This window comes from Colias eurytheme, chromosome 1 (assembly GCF_061535395.1).
Source record: "Colias eurytheme isolate Ceu_HAF_F1 chromosome 1, ilColEury1 Martin Lab GWU primary, whole genome shotgun sequence".
In the NCBI taxonomy this organism is placed as follows: Eukaryota; Metazoa; Arthropoda; class Insecta; order Lepidoptera; family Pieridae; genus Colias; species Colias eurytheme.
In genome coordinates, this window is record NC_142980.1 from 8,663,123 (window position 1) to 8,679,396 (window position 16,274).

Sequence of the window (16,274 nt, forward strand, 5' to 3'; positions counted from 1 at the left end):
AATAGAATTACTGGCAAGTTTTAGTTGAGCAATACAGCATTGAGCACTGTAAGCCTTCGTGTGGCGACCATCTTCACAAATCACTGTATTACTTGACTTTGTATTTAGAAATAACTTGTCCGTGTTCTGCAAATTGGCTCGATATAGAATAGAATTGATATTGAGAATATAGAAATAAACATCAGTATTGTTAAAACGATAAGCGCATTTATGTCGTTTCGCTTTTCTGCTAACCGTCTGTGATAAGCGCAGGAGAGAGGTCATGGAACTCTACAGGATTGAGTCTTGAGGGAGGGAAAGAGATGCAACGCTTACCTTACGCCTACCTATATCCTTGCAGCCTACTTGGGTACTTCACATTGGTATGTGGGATTATGCATGCTAAAAATACATTTTAGCTACTCCTTTTTTAACCGGTCTGGAATACCTATTATCAGGGTGAGCCCGATAAAAGATACTGAAGGAAGTCGTATTTTTGTAGGTCATTTTGTGGGACGAAACGTCGGTCTCTGTTTCAGCGATTTCTTTTTGTTCATCTTCACGAGACTCTACATAGAGCCCCTTCGGAAGACTGACATTTTTGTTCTATAAATATTTCTTACAATTTTGAATATCTGGGGCAAAGGTCATATAGGTCTAAAGACTTCGTTTATATGTAGTATATTAATTTATAAATGTATCTATATAGCTATATTATAACGCCCTCTCTTATTATTTAAGATTCGGATAAAAGTTCGTCGAAAGTCGAGAGCGTGTAGAAAAAGAACATAACTTAAGAGAAAAGGGCACGGCGAAATATGAGGCTGTATTAATGGCACACAAGGTTCGATTCGCGCGGGCCGATGCAAGATGTAACCGATGCGTGCAGTTTAAGTTGGTCGAAAAGTTGATACGGGCGCGCGTTGTACATCGCACCATTCGCGGTCTGACGCTAGCGAGGCACGGTCGGTGCCTACGCTGTTGCCGCCTCCGGTCCAAGTTTACACAATACCAGTTCATCAGCCGCAAGGATGAGGGTCCGTCCGCTCTCGGCGGCCCTGCTACTCGTCCTCCTCTCCCTGCTATCCGAGGTGAGTCCTAATCTCTCCAGCCCCTCTGCGAATTTACCGGCGATGTCGGCTTTTCGAGATGCAAACTTTTAAACAACTTCCAACTTTTCAGTGACAGAATACTGATTTTGTAATTCTATTATGTTATAAATATGTTTTCTAATCCGTTAATGTAAAGACGATAACTACATAAATTATAAAGTTTAAACTCGTGACGGTGAGAGCCGGTTTCTGCAAAAAGAAACAACTAAACTCAGTTTAATGTTTTCTGGTATATTATGGTTTTTTGCGTTATTCTAACGCTTCATTCTTATTAAATTTTGATGTTATTTTTTATGAATTGGTTTTAAAATGTTATTTTAATATTTTTTTGTACTACGACTCTATTTTAATGAAATATAAAAATAATATATATTATATTATTATATTTTAATATTAAACTCAAATTATTTATTAATCATGTTTAAAATAATATTATTGTTTTAAGGAAGTATTAAATTTCATAATATGTATTGGAAGTAAATGTATATTTTACTATATTGACAAAAGAAAAAAAAAAAAAATTGTTTCCGTAAAATTATGAAAACTTGTGAAGTCAACAACTATTTGTCCAGTTCATTATTTTATGTTCCAATCCAAAATTAAAGCGTCAGTCAGCTTCGTTGCGAGTAATTTAATATAAATTCATCTGAAAATTATTGAAAAATCGGAATGATTGTTAAAACAAAGTAATTCAAGAGAAAAAATGATATGTTTATGAAACTCTTCAATTAATTAGAGATCGTATATCGTGACTTCGATGCTAACAGACTATTGGAAATTTCTTAATAAAGTCTATTAGTTGCATAGTTTGCATATAACTAAAGTTCCGATTCTCTGAACTTGGCTAAATATGAAGTACAAATTATGATACTTGAAAAGTTTTAACTGTATTTAACGTAATTGAAAATAACAGGCGGTTTATTATGCAAGTTCCTTATTGGAAATAGCTTCAAAATTAAAGCGACGACAAATCATTTATTATTTTAAAGTTTTTTAAACAATTAGGAAAATTAATGTAAAAGTTTCCTAGTAATAAGTCTAATCATGTTCAAAATGATCCGCGATATTTTTACGCTCAACTTTATTTTTTACCTAGTGTGTTATTTACGGTAGTAAACTTATTATAACATTAAGGCTGTATAAATAAAATTGCTTCAGCTATAAGCGGTGACAAAATTAGTTTATACGCGTGGTTCTATTTAATTACTTTCCAACTTATTGTAGGTACTTATATTTTTACTTGTTCGATATAAATACTGCTTACCAAAATTGTCGATGCTAGATTTAAATGCAAGTTTCGTGTTACTTTAGTACCTACGTCTATTATGAAAATATTATTTAAATTAGGTACATAATTAATTATCTGAGAATATGCTTTTATGTTATCTTTTTTTAACTCAAGAGGAAAATATATGTTAAAATGTAATAAATTATTGCGCCAGTCTATCACAGATTTGATGACGGAGTATCTTTTTTTGATTGATATTCGTTTCAGAGCGTCACAGGGCTGAAATTTTTTAAATAGTTTTTAGTTAAAATCGCTGGTTTATCTCTTAGAGATATGCAAGCCTAACGAATATCCTTCTGCAATCGGATCATCAATGTCGTATCAGAAGGCGCCGCTCCGGTCCTTATTCAATTTTCTGTCTGGAAAAGGCACATTCTTAAAAGCTTTTCAATTTACACATAAACAAGTATGTGCATTAGCTCCACGTGTAAATAACACATAGTGACGTTGCATTTTTACGGCCGAAGGTATTAGAATCAAAGAATATTCCATCACTCCATACTTTATGTATAGTAAAGTATAAATAGTACGATCAATTTAGAAAGATTATAAATTAAATACAAGACAAATTATTTCATATACATATCTGTCTTAATTTATAACAAATCAATTAAATCGCTCTAAAGTGACTGAATGCAAAAATTGAAACTAATAAATTGTTAAATGTCAGGTTATGATTTGTTTTCATCATAATTCTTGAGTATATAAGTAATTTTTGCTACTTAAAAATAGAGGATGTGTGGACAAACTAAAACAATTTTAATTGATGTAGATAAAAACCTAACAATATACTCAAAATACTTAAATTTATTTACTATGCAAATAAATGAATATACAAAATGGATAGTGATTCGACGAATTAGGTTTAATATTTTATTTAAAATATTCTGCATCTCAACAGTGAAAATGTTGCAGAGTCAAGACAATGTATTTATCGTTGAGTATATCTTTATTGTTAGTTATTATTATATATTATTATACACACAGAGATAATAGTTCTAGATCCGACAAACTTCGTTCGCGGACCAACTCTATTATTACCGTTTTTTCTGCGAAGATTTGAATACATTTTAAGTTTTGTATAAACAAGCTAATGAGTATTTTATAGCTAACATAAATCAATGTAGTTAAAAATAGTTTAATTATACTTTAAAGTGTACCAGTATGCGAAACTAGACTAGCCAACTCTTAGCATACTTTTGACAAAATATTCAAAGACATAAGAGGTCTTAGCGTTTTTGTACGTCACACATAGTTTTGCTGTGAATTGTATTAATCCAAGCGGAGTTTGATAAAACTATGTCGAACCACGGATTCGTCCTACAGTTCGCCAGTAAAGTTTCCTCGGTCTCATGTAAGCTTAGAATAGAATTACTGGCAAGTTTTAGTTGAGCAATACAGCATTGAGCACTGTAAGCCTTCGTGTGGCGACCATCTTCACAAATCACTGTATTACTTGACTTTGTATTTAGAAATAACTTGTCCGTGTTCTGCAAATTGGCTCGATATAGAATAGAATTGATATTGAGAATATAGGAATTTAGTAGGCAGATAAATTAACAATGATATACATTTTCTAGAAATAGACATATCAAAGAGAATATTGAATAACTCAAAGGTTTCTCATTTGAAATTGTTAGTTCAAACTTTTCTTTCGTACCACATAATAAACTCCTGTTTTAATCTCTAATAGATATTTTAATCGTGAACGTAATTTAATACAGATTAGTGGTGTTTATTTAGCGCCTTCAGCTTTATGTAGAGTAACTAGGCTAAAGTTAAAAAGTGTTGCCTAATTAATACTTCCATATTATGTTAAAAATTATCGAACCTTGATAATTGACTATTGGTATATCGTAAATTAAACAAACGGATGAAAATACGGAATTTAAGTAAGATACAGTGATATTTAGAACCTAACAAAGTCCCATACCTTCAAGAAACGTTGAAGACGGCTTCCTATCATTTTCGTAACATTACGAAATGTTTCAACAACTAACAGTATATGATATAAATGAAATTTAAATAGATATATCGACCCGAAACGTGTGTTTGACCCTGTCAAATCCGCAACGGGTATCACTATCAGGGGTTATCTTTTGCTTCCTGACAACTAGATACCGGCACGTCTATATTTAAAATCGCGTTCTTACAATTTGGTTCTGTGAATACGTATTATTATGTAATATGTACGGACAAAAACTGAGTCTAATTCTTGTAAAATACAACTGAAAAAAATACTAAGGAGATTAAATATTTTTTAGGAAAGTTCTCTCTCTCTGTATAATGGGTTGTCTGGAAGAAATTGCTATTTAGCGAAATTTATCTTGAGCAATATACAATGTTGTTTTGGTGTGTTGATGTTTGAATCTACCTAATCCTTTGTGATATCGTCATGGTGTCTCATATTACGGAACCCCAAAAATGCACACAGACACTTGTGTAAACATTTAATTGATAAAGATTTCTTATAGAGATAATGATTATCTTGAACGTATGTAGGTAATCGTATTACCGCAAAATTTGGCCTCTTTTAACGTAAGGATGATTTGTTATATAATTACAATATGGACGAGGTTTAAATCGATACAAATTGTATGTGAAACTGAATACACTTTCAACTAATATAAAATTATTTTTATGAAAAATAATTTAAATACATAGTTAATTGCTGTGTAATGATATAAAAATAATGGTATTTTTATTTAAAAACACATTTGAAATCTGCTGGTTTATTATAAAACTTATTGTAAAATGGATATTAATACAATTATCGCCTTTCAAATGGTATCTAAATAATCGGTAAAACCTAAATTATTGCTTATAAGTAAATTAATTACAAACAAACATAAATGTAAAGCACAGTTATTTTCAACAACAATTTATTACACACAAAAACAAACTATTTTATTAGTTTTTTTGATGAAATCAAAATTTTATGTATATTTATAATTAGGAGAATACATATCGACTAGGTAGCCAGTCAAGGGATCTTAGACTATATTGTATATTTCATATTTTGATCAACAAGAGACGATTTCAGTACAAGGAAGGCTAGAAGTGTGAAAAGATTGATGTCTCTGTTATCTTTTAATGAGTATTAACCGCATTTAATTTATTTTATGTAGGACACTTCCCGGCGCAAACATCGTTACTTATTGCCTATCAGTACAGGTCAATATAAAAATAAATGTTTTCTCTTAACCTTATCGTTAATTTGTTAATAAAACACAGATATTCATTATTTATATGTTTATGGGTTACTGACTATTCAATCAAAAATGATAAAGCTTTATGCTCGTGTGAACTTTAATCTAAATATTTTTTTTACATAAATATTGAAAACTTCTTTTGAATTTAAATGATACTGAACTAACAGAGACGCGTAGTAATTTTTTGACAGATATAGCACATAATTAAAAACAAAATTTCATTATTTTGTATGTTCGTATATGTTAAGGAAATTATTCGACTATTGAGGAAATAAAACAAAAATATTCATAAAAAAATTATTCGAATGTAAGCAAAATTAAAAATGACCGTTTGTAAGATTGTCCAGCGGAGGTTATCCTCTATGTTATCGGCGTATTGTGTCAATCTCCCAGTTTCAGTAGAAGCCGATAATTAAACTTAATATATTTTTCTGATTTTTGGGCACACTTATCTGAGCAGTTTATCGTAAGTGACCCAACCCGTGACGCCTTGCACAATACACATGATAACGCCAATTTGCTTATTATATGCGATACATCCGTTATTTATGAATTATACTTATTTTTTGTAGTTATCACTCTTGGGTTAAAAAATGTGGTGAAACAATCTTTTGGAGAACGCTCCACTCGCTTCTGATCTTATCGTTCAACATACAATTGTAATGTTTATGTTAAATCTTGTAATGTGTGTTTGCTTGAAATCTCTAATGCGAAGAAGATCATCCATCAGTTCGTTAGCCCCACCATTTATCAGATAAATAGAGAAATTGCGACTCTCAATATAATATCTATTTCTATTCGAGAGTTATTTATCTCACATTTAGTGAATGTTACAAGTACAAAGAAGTTATGTGCATTAAATGGAAGGTGATTAAACTATTATGTGATCGTCACACTGGTGTAGAAGCAAGATAACCGGCGATAATGTAGTGGCCCACTTTATTATCAGCATTGCTTAATCTAGATGCAACGGATGCTTCATGCATGTTGCATTTTATAGACACTTGTTGCGCGATATTTAATTTATTTAAAGATATAGAAAAGTCTAATGCCAATAATTAAAACAAAAAAAAGTTGATTGCCAATTTCGTCTCTAACATACGTTTGAGAATCAGTTAAATTCTCAAATAGAATTACGTTATAGTGAATTAAATTTCCATACATTTGATGTTTTATTTTCCGCAGACATAATCTGAAACGTGCATCATATTCTTTGTTATAATTGTCTTGTATCTAGTTTTGCAAACGTATCGCATACTCGTATAAGATTTTTATTAACTAGAATCGCGATAAGACATTCGCAAAACTACACACTCGATGTTTGTATTTAAACCTTCGTGGTGCTTGATAAAGATGTAATGAATTGAAATATTATGATGGTCAATGTAATATGAAACTGTAAGATAGCCGTAGTTCAAACGTAGGGATGCATATTAAGAAAACCCATCATTTATAAATCGGGGAAACCCCCAAATATAATATTATGTATCAATGTTGCCTTTAACTTACACGTCTGTTTACAATGTTAAAATTTTCCTTAAAATTAAGTGTTATTTGCGTAGAAAAAATAAACTAACAACTCGAAGAGAAATTCTAGTTTTCTTCACAATACATTTGATTTATTTCTTAAAATGAAGCGAATACGTTTGAATAACAGTTCACAATCCATACTAATATTATAAATGCGAAAGTAACTCTGTCTGTCTGTCTGTTACTCAATCACGCCTTATCTACTGAACCAATTTGCATGAAATTTGGTATAGAGATGTTCTGATACTCGAGAAAGGACATAGGATAGGTTTCATCCCGGAAATCCTACGGGAACGGGTTTTTCTTTGAAAACGCGGGCGAAGCCTCGGGCGGAAAGCTAGTATAAAATAATTGTGTACGTATATGAGATTAGTGCATCATGTTATCGTTTTATGACATCATAATTCCTGAAATTAATCGTATCAAAAATGGAACAGTTGGCTGAATTCACATTCAAAAGTTTAAACAATAAATATTTTCTTTTAACTTTAAGTGCGTTTAATGCGTTAATAATATTGACGATAATCGGTAGATATATTCTTTAAATATTATACTAATGGCATTATTGTGCAAGAATCTTTAAAAATAATTTAATTATCCTGCAAAACATAAACGGTCTCTGCATGTATGTTAAATAAATTCTCTGCTTTCGTTCAAATTAATTGAAGCATCACCTAAAACTGTTTTGTTACGTAGCATTTAAAACTAAACAATGTACTTCTAAATAGTTCTCCTCGTGTCGCTTGTTACGGAATATTAAAGTAAAAACGTCCAAAATTGTCTGATTTTCAAAGTGATACACGACCTGACGGTCACATCGCGACTATAATTGTTTTCAAACTTTGACACTTACGTAAGCATTTTTTATATTTTCGATTAGAGTTTGTGAAGTCACGTGGCCTTGGCGAGCGTAGGATCTATTCAAATAAGAACCGAGACGCGTCTCGTCAATGAGTCGAATAAATACGTCGATATCATTATCCATAATTATTATCTATATCATAGTAACTGTTCTATATAAAAACAGCCAATACTTTCTATCGAAATTAATTGCGGATTATGTTTATTTAAAATAAAATCAGGATTTTCAGGAAGAAAACATATTATAAAATGAATTTTTATATCTAAATGGAAGCGGATTTAATACAGCAGATTACAATATGTACTTATTTGATCGAAAATTTTAGCGAAAATACGAAATAGTTAATACCTAATGCACTACTTTTTCAGTTTTTGTTATGCTTTTGGCGCTTTATAGTTTAAGTCTTGGCGAACGAATTAGTCTCTTATTTGTATTTATAATAACTTTATTGAGAATTTTAAAGGTAGAGCTAAAAACTGGTAACAATGAAAAATAGCACCTTTATTTTACATATTTTTTCACTGTTTCTGTTCTTTTAGAAAAATACACAAATATTAATGATTTGACTGAATATACGAATAGATTATTTACTTTACTACTTTTTTATATATAGTCACAAGAGTGGAGCCGTGGTCCAAAGTTAGTCAATTTATTCCTTGTAATCATGATTAGGTGTGAACTTCCCTATATCGGTTATTACTCGTATTGTATAAAGCCATAAAATTGGTTATAAACTTATAAAGTAATAAGCCATACACTTGTAGTAGTAATACAGGGTACTACTCGTGTAGTAGTAATACTTCAGTACTGTAAGAGGTCTTTAGTTGCTCATTAAGTGTTATTATGTATTTTTTTTTCTTTTATTTCAATCTCTCTTATTTGTAAGGGTATAAATCCATACTTAATATTATAAATGCGAAAGTAACTCTGTCTGTCTGTTACTCAATCACGCCTTAATTACTGAACCAATTTGCATGAAATTTGGTATAGAGATATTTTAATACCCGAGAAAGGACATAGGATAGGTTTTATCCCGGAATCCTACGGGAACGGGTTTTTCTTTGAAAACGCGAGCGCGAAGCCGCGGGCGGAAAGCTCCTTATAAGTGGAATGTGTGAGAAGCTATAAGTCTTTATTTATTGAAAAAAAAAGAGATCGTTTAATGTTATTCTGCGTTATAAATACGAACCTTTAATGTATTCGTGCGTGTGTGACATATTACGTTCACGCTTTATATCAGAACTTAATTGGTGCTGGCCTGATTTTGAGAATAATCTCTGTCCGACCTGACGACGTCTGCGTTAAAAAGATACAGCGACTGTATGACAGCCTTCGCCTCCTTCTTAAATTCATTATAATTTTTATTACACATATAACTAACACATATAACAAAATTATAAGCTATTACAATTACTGAAATTTATTTATTGAAAAGCATAACGGACGTTGATCTTCGAATCTACTTATATATATTTGTGAAATTCGTACCGTTATTTGTTATTTATTTGACTTATTTTTTTAATAACAAGGTTAAATATTCCTTATATGCTATAAATATTCCAAATTTCAATATTGAAATTAGCTACACCCTAGCCATTTCGAGTTCTAGCATGAAAAAAAAGCTACAACAACAATACTAAAACAAACAAACATGCAGACATTGTTTAATATATGATTCTAAGCTTAAAAAGTTTCCAATAAAAGCTCATATTCATAACATTAATTAGATTTTTATTCATATATGTCTAATCTAGGTCAATTAATCTTTGTTTTTTATACGTCCATCTGAATTAATTTAGGCGACACAGATTAATCAGTGTATTATATGCGTGGGAGTTCATTTAGGAACCTACATACTGTCACTTCAGACATAGTGTGACATTAAATCTGTATTTGAACCTCCTCCTTTTTTGTTAAGTCGGTTAACAAGGTTTTTATTTTTTTCAAAAGTTATTCAATATTTATAGATTAAGGAAATTTTGTACAAATAAAACCCAGTACACAATCTATTTGGTCCAAGACAAATACAGTATTCTCGTTTACCATATTCAGGATGAGCCTTTGTTAATATGAAGCAAGCCTTAAGTTAATATGCACTTACTTATATGCTAATGTGCACGCTCTTTCTTAAAAATAGGCCAAGGATATGCCCCTTAGGGCTTAAAAATCAATCGATTGAACATACAATGAACAATAAAGCTTGAATTTATTATTTCTCGTAGATTTGATTAAAAAAATACAAACACGCTTAAGTTTTATAAATAATAACATTTAACACATTATTAATTTGACTTAATTATTTTTTAATATTATAATCACTATCTTTTATACGTTGTTGAAGCCTTACTTCTTTAAGGGCCGATTTTTCAATGCTTGGATAAAACTTATTCGTCGAATAATGTATAAAACTACCATTTTAAAAACGTATTCTAATTGCCCGTATTTGACAGTTTATGTGACATTTCAATATTATCGTGTAATACTTTATTGGACGGATAAGTTTTATCCAAGCATTGAAAAATCGGCCCTAAAATAGTCAGCATTAAATTTAACCCAAAGAATAAGGCATGCACATTGCATATACAAAATACATGTGTGTTCTACCTTCAGGTTGAAAGGTCATATGTAATATAAGGCAAGTAAATACACAAGGAGTTGCCAGACGATTATCAGATTGAAATGACGAATGTCTCATTGTTTGCAGACGTCGCATATAATGCAGAGTTCATCACGTTTCTTGGTAACAAAGCCTATATTATACGATCTTAAAGCTCGCTTGTGGCTTCAATTTTACCTGTGAAGTGAATGAAGCTATATTATATATATATAATCTGTAGAAAAATAGTTGAAGAGTATTTTACAATTTTATCTATAAGTCTATAGACTAAATACGTTAATAGTTTTATTTTTGGGGTACGCAAGTCTATAAGCTCGTGAACTTAATATGATACCTATTGGCTGAATAGCTGTGAGAATAATTATCCATCATATAAACGTCTCAGCTACAAGTATAAGAATCAATAAATCAGAAAGACTCAAAAGCAGCCATGAGTAAAATATTTGACGAATTACTCCATTCACAATTATTATACAAAGCGTTAAACGCCTACAGTGTTTATCATTACAAAAATGAGAGATCAATAAAAATAATCACTTTGTCATTTTATAACAATAACAATGTTAGTTCTGTAGTAACTTTTACTTCTGCTTCCTAGGTCAAAGCTGTTATGAAAGTTCCTTAGAAATATGTTTCTGAACTCCTTTTAGCATAAGGTACAGTGACGCTGAATGAAATCTCAGTTACAAACGAATTGTTTTGAAAGTTGAGATTAAAAATAAAGTTTCACTGCATAGATTTTACAACTGTTGTACAAAATTTGAAATGATGCTGCATTCTGTTGTAGGACAATAAAGTGATGTATTTATACTATAACGTCACCAGGGCCCGTAGACAAAGTAACAATTAAAAAACGATAACGAAGTTAGAAAAGGAAAAATTTTTTAAAATTTAGTTATAGATTAGTTATAAGTAGTTTAGTTAGAATAAAATTTAGTTTTCTTTTTTTTTTTCTTCTTATTTTTTAAACTTCGTAGGTACTTCGTAATGTTTATTATGTACTTGTGAGTTGTGTGTGTATAAATGATTTCTTTCTTTCTTTCAAAAATGTATAGGATTGACATTAGACCACGTGATCTAACGCGGCGTATGTCAATCCCATACATTTTTCCTTTTCTAACTTCGTTATCGTTTTTTAATTGTTACTTTGTCTAAGGCCCCAGTTATCTCCAATTTCGTAGTATTCAAGTATAATTGGATGGGTGTATATGCGATCTGACTTTGCAGTATAGATAAAGAAATGTATAACGGTTCTAGTATAAGAGCTTTTTTAAAGAGCTCTGTTATTATAAAATTCTGTTGCCAAACAAATTTTACACTTAGTCTCCATATGACAAGAAAAACAAATAAATAAATATAAATACCACATTAGTTAAACGTCATTAATTATATTGATTATAGATTTATGTTAATTAAATTTATCGGAATTTAGATTCTAATGATACACCAGATAATTTATAATGCCCAAAACTGAGTCCATTATATTTCTCGGAAGCACAATAAAGACAAAGCGATTCCAAACGTGTTTTGTTTTTTCACCCATAGGAAAGAAAAAATCATGGAGTCGAAAATGCACTACATAAAGCCATGGAGTAGTCGCAAAGTTTAAAAGTTAAAATCTTAAATTTTGCTATGTACATATTATATAGATAAGTATTGGTCACAAAAATTTACCTAAAATAAATATGTAAAACTTGTGAAAAAAAGTTTTGAAAAATTTTCTTACGTTGTCTTAAGTATATAGTATTTTATGTAGGTACTTAATTGAAATTATTTAATATAACCTACGGAATAGTCATGGAAAAATCAGATATTACACTGAAAAATAAAATTATGTACATCGTGGAAGAACATTTAACATCATGAAAATGACAATATTTCGTTTTGTTGTTCACACAGTCAATACATCAATCGAATGTTTAATACAAGTTTGATTGAACTTATTTATTCCGTAGATGACGAATCATCGAGTCATTGCATCGGACATGTGCTAATTTTTTAACGATTTAAATAAGATTTATGAGGCGCCGTCGTTTAACACAACTCATCTGCTGAAGGCCGTAATTGAAAGTTTGAGTTTAACTCAATTGGGATAAGTTAAGAGATATTTAATTCTAATTTACTTGTTATGATCGATGTACCATGGGACTGACAGGATCAATTAATGTCGTCACGTTAAATACCTATAACGTTGAATGAATGAAGCTATTAGGTACAATTAATGTGATTTTAAGACGCCCTTACTATAAATTAAATTTATTATTAGTAACATTATATTCATAGACCTTCCCACACGTTTCATATACCTTATATTGAAATAAAAATTCAGAGAAATTTCCTTGGTAAATTTATCGAAACCATTTCATTGGTATATGATAAATTTAGTCTTTGTTAATTGTTAGCATTGGTAATGTCAGACGTTAACAATCTAGGAGCTGAGACGTATAGTGCTAGTGAAAAATGAGACCTGTTTATTGCATTCCACGAGATATCGTAGACCTCACAGGCGCAGCTAGAGCAGACGATGATAGTCGGCTGGCTTCGTAAACAATCACTTTGTACCTAGTATGCTATTTTGTAGTATACACTCACGTCTACATTGTCTGCCAGACTCAGTATTTCACTCTTTACTGAAGATAGACATCTTATCGAACTTTAATTTTGATTCACACTAATAAATTGTTATACAGATAAATTACGTCTTTTTAACTGTGAAAATAATGCAATTTTAATGTTCTCCTCCTGTCGCATTACACTCGCACCTCGTTGTTTTTATATTAGTTTTACTATTGTTTTACAGCGCGATTGTTGTCGCCCTCAAAAAGCTTTGCTAATTAGCCGTGCTTAATGACTGACTGTTTCCAAGAAACAGGCTTTCCTCACAATTAGATATTTGTACGCTACGCTTTCGCCCCTTTAAAGCGCTTAGTATTTAAAATAAAATCAGCAGACGAACAAAAAGTTATAATTATGAAAATATACGCTACGCGAAGTTTTATAAAACATATTTTATAACAGTACAAGCACAGAACCGGTCTAATGCGCAGGAAGCCGCGGTGAGACAATAAAAAGTTAGGTCCCAAGTATTTCCGAAACGAAGCGACATTAAGCGCTCGTCCCCATATTCGCGCCGAAAAGGCTTCTACTTAACGTTCATTGCGATACTTTGATCGGAGGGCTTACATGAAAAATATGACGTTAATTTGGTATGCGACGAAGTGTCGAGAAGGCATCGTGGAGGGTGCCCGAGACAAAACCCGGTCGGATCGGGGCTAATTGAGCGAGGAATGGCCGCCAGCCTCTTAGTATTCTGTCCGAGCGGGTTCTGGAGCGAGCGTTCGGAACATCAATCTCAATAGGGCGCGATGACGGCGGAGCGGAAAGCGCCCGCGCTGACAAGGAACCCCTCTTAGCGCCTTGACCGCTGCTTTGTTAACACTCGCGACACATTGATTGATCCTGCTAAATGCCGATACGCTTTTTAGTTGCACGTTAATCCTTCCACGTCATAGACAAATAACTGTCAGATAAGCTGTTAACCAAAATTAAATAAACGATATAACTATAATGATTTATTTGAACAAAAAATTTACATCACTTCCGTAAAATACGTGAAAAAAAATCACGCTCTAACCGTCGATATTATTAGCATGTGATTGTCGAACGAGGGTGAGATAGAAATGAATATCGTTACATTTGTGGGATCAGTTATAGTGATAAAATATTTTAACCGCGACTGTCCATTGAATAACAATAGAAAAGCAATTCTGGTCAAGATTTCATATGACACGGACAGGCCATTAACGTATGAATTTATGTATTACACGCGACACTCAGCTCTGGTTTGTGATATTCTGACCTTTTTTGTTTTTTTACTTTATTATCGGGCCAAAGATCTAGAATATTGTCAATTATTTGTCGCGATCTATTTATACTCTTATAATTAATGCTATATAGAAATTCGTCCAGATCGTAAATTAAAATTATAAGAAGAATTTCGCACACAAAATTTCCAGGAACAATTTTCTATATTTATTTCCGAAAACAATATCCCAGCATTACCAAATCAGGAGGTATATCAATAATAAGTTTGCTCACAGCTTCGACCATTGTCCTGTGCACAGTAAAGTATTTTTTCCGATATAAAATTCGTAACTTTATAACGTACGCCGATCAACAAGGGATTACCGGCTCGTTACGATGCACGTGCCTGTGCAAAAACAAACGCGCAACCATCGACGCTGCCGTAATGAGGATCTTTTATATTTTAAGGAGATTAAAATGTACACAATAATTACACGTTTCTAGCAGAGACCGTGTTGCGCGTGTGACATTTGGAATTACCTTTGATTCGTGTTTGTTTTTAAAAGCTTTTTTGAACGCTTCACTTGAACGTTTAAAGCAGAGGCAATAAAGCATCCAAATAATCAGTATCATTTCAATGTTCTGCAATGTCTGTCTGATTTTTAATATGTCGAAATATCACGAAGCACTGAAACGTGTTGTTAATTAAATAAAGGGCAGGCCCTACGTCAGTATTGAAAACAGCATGTTATGTTTACTTGCATCCAGTCGGTGTAACATGACAGAGATTTACACGTTTAATTACGAAAAACGTAAACAAATCAAGCATCAACATGAAATTTATTTTTAGTTCTGTTTTTGTTTACGTTATTGGCGGTATAAGTATTCACGTAGAGATTGAGATGACTGCGATAGAGAATAAACAATAAACAGACAATTCAAAATAGTCGAAATAATAAAAAAACAGAGTATCGTGTTACGAGAACTATCTTAAAAATACATAAAAATATGAATTGAACGTGTAACAAGATGATAGTACATATTGGTTACCTCATATATTCGCTAATGATAAGGGAAACGACGGCAAAATTAAAAATACCTCCTTCCTCTTCAGGAGATTACGGACTACTTAACATTAAAGTCCAAGCGTTGCGAGACAATAGCTTATGTTTATCGAGATGCCTTCCTCTGCGAAAAATGACTTGTGTCGCGAGTCAAAAAGGGATTACTGGAGAGTTAACAATGAGTGTCGGGGCTATAGGTAGGTATCTATTTGCCTTCGCCGGTCTCACTCAAGTGGCAGTCTTCGCTTACATATATTTCATGAGCTATTAAACTCAACCCCAGTAACAGATGTAATCAGACACAGAGTTGGAATTTCATTTTACATATTTTTCGGTACATATGCGTTTTGTTGTATTTGATGGTTACGTTTGATGTGCATGGTACATGGTACAATCACAGTATTACAATATTATTTCCTACAGTAAGGAATCGCCTTTGATGTCGCGCGATGCCGCCGCCAGCGTAGGTACTTACGCTGCCACACGAAAATACGCTAGGGTTGCAACAAATGGGAAATAAAACAATTTTGATTATTAATGTTATGATGAAATCATTTATTCATATATTGTACATTCAAAATAATTGCGATTATTAAATATGATGTAATTATTTGTTCATAAATATATAATTACAGATATTGCACTGCTAAATATTATTTAAGTGGACACTTTATTTTTGGATGTTCTTAATTGTATATTATACCATTTAACTAAGTAATGCATTCGCATTGGGATGTACAATCTGATTAGGAAATAATGAGGACAACATATACATAGCTTTGATTTTAATTCAACAGATACAATTA

At 31.8% G+C, this 16,274-nt stretch overlaps 1 protein-coding gene across 8 annotated transcripts in view; it reads left to right on the plus strand.

Annotated features, from left to right (window-relative positions):
* Positions 1–935: 935 nt before the first annotated feature.
* trol (terribly reduced optic lobes) overlaps positions 936–16,274 on the plus strand; it is a 107,069-nt gene continuing 91,730 nt past the window's right edge. For all 8 annotated transcript variants that reach the window (XM_090103292.1, XM_090103319.1, XM_090103334.1 and 5 more), the window contains exon 1: positions 936–1,070. In XM_090103292.1, the coding sequence (XP_089959418.1) occupies positions 1,011–1,070 (60 nt within the window). In that variant the 5' untranslated portion in view covers positions 936–1,010. The remainder of the gene's footprint in view (positions 1,071–16,274) is intronic.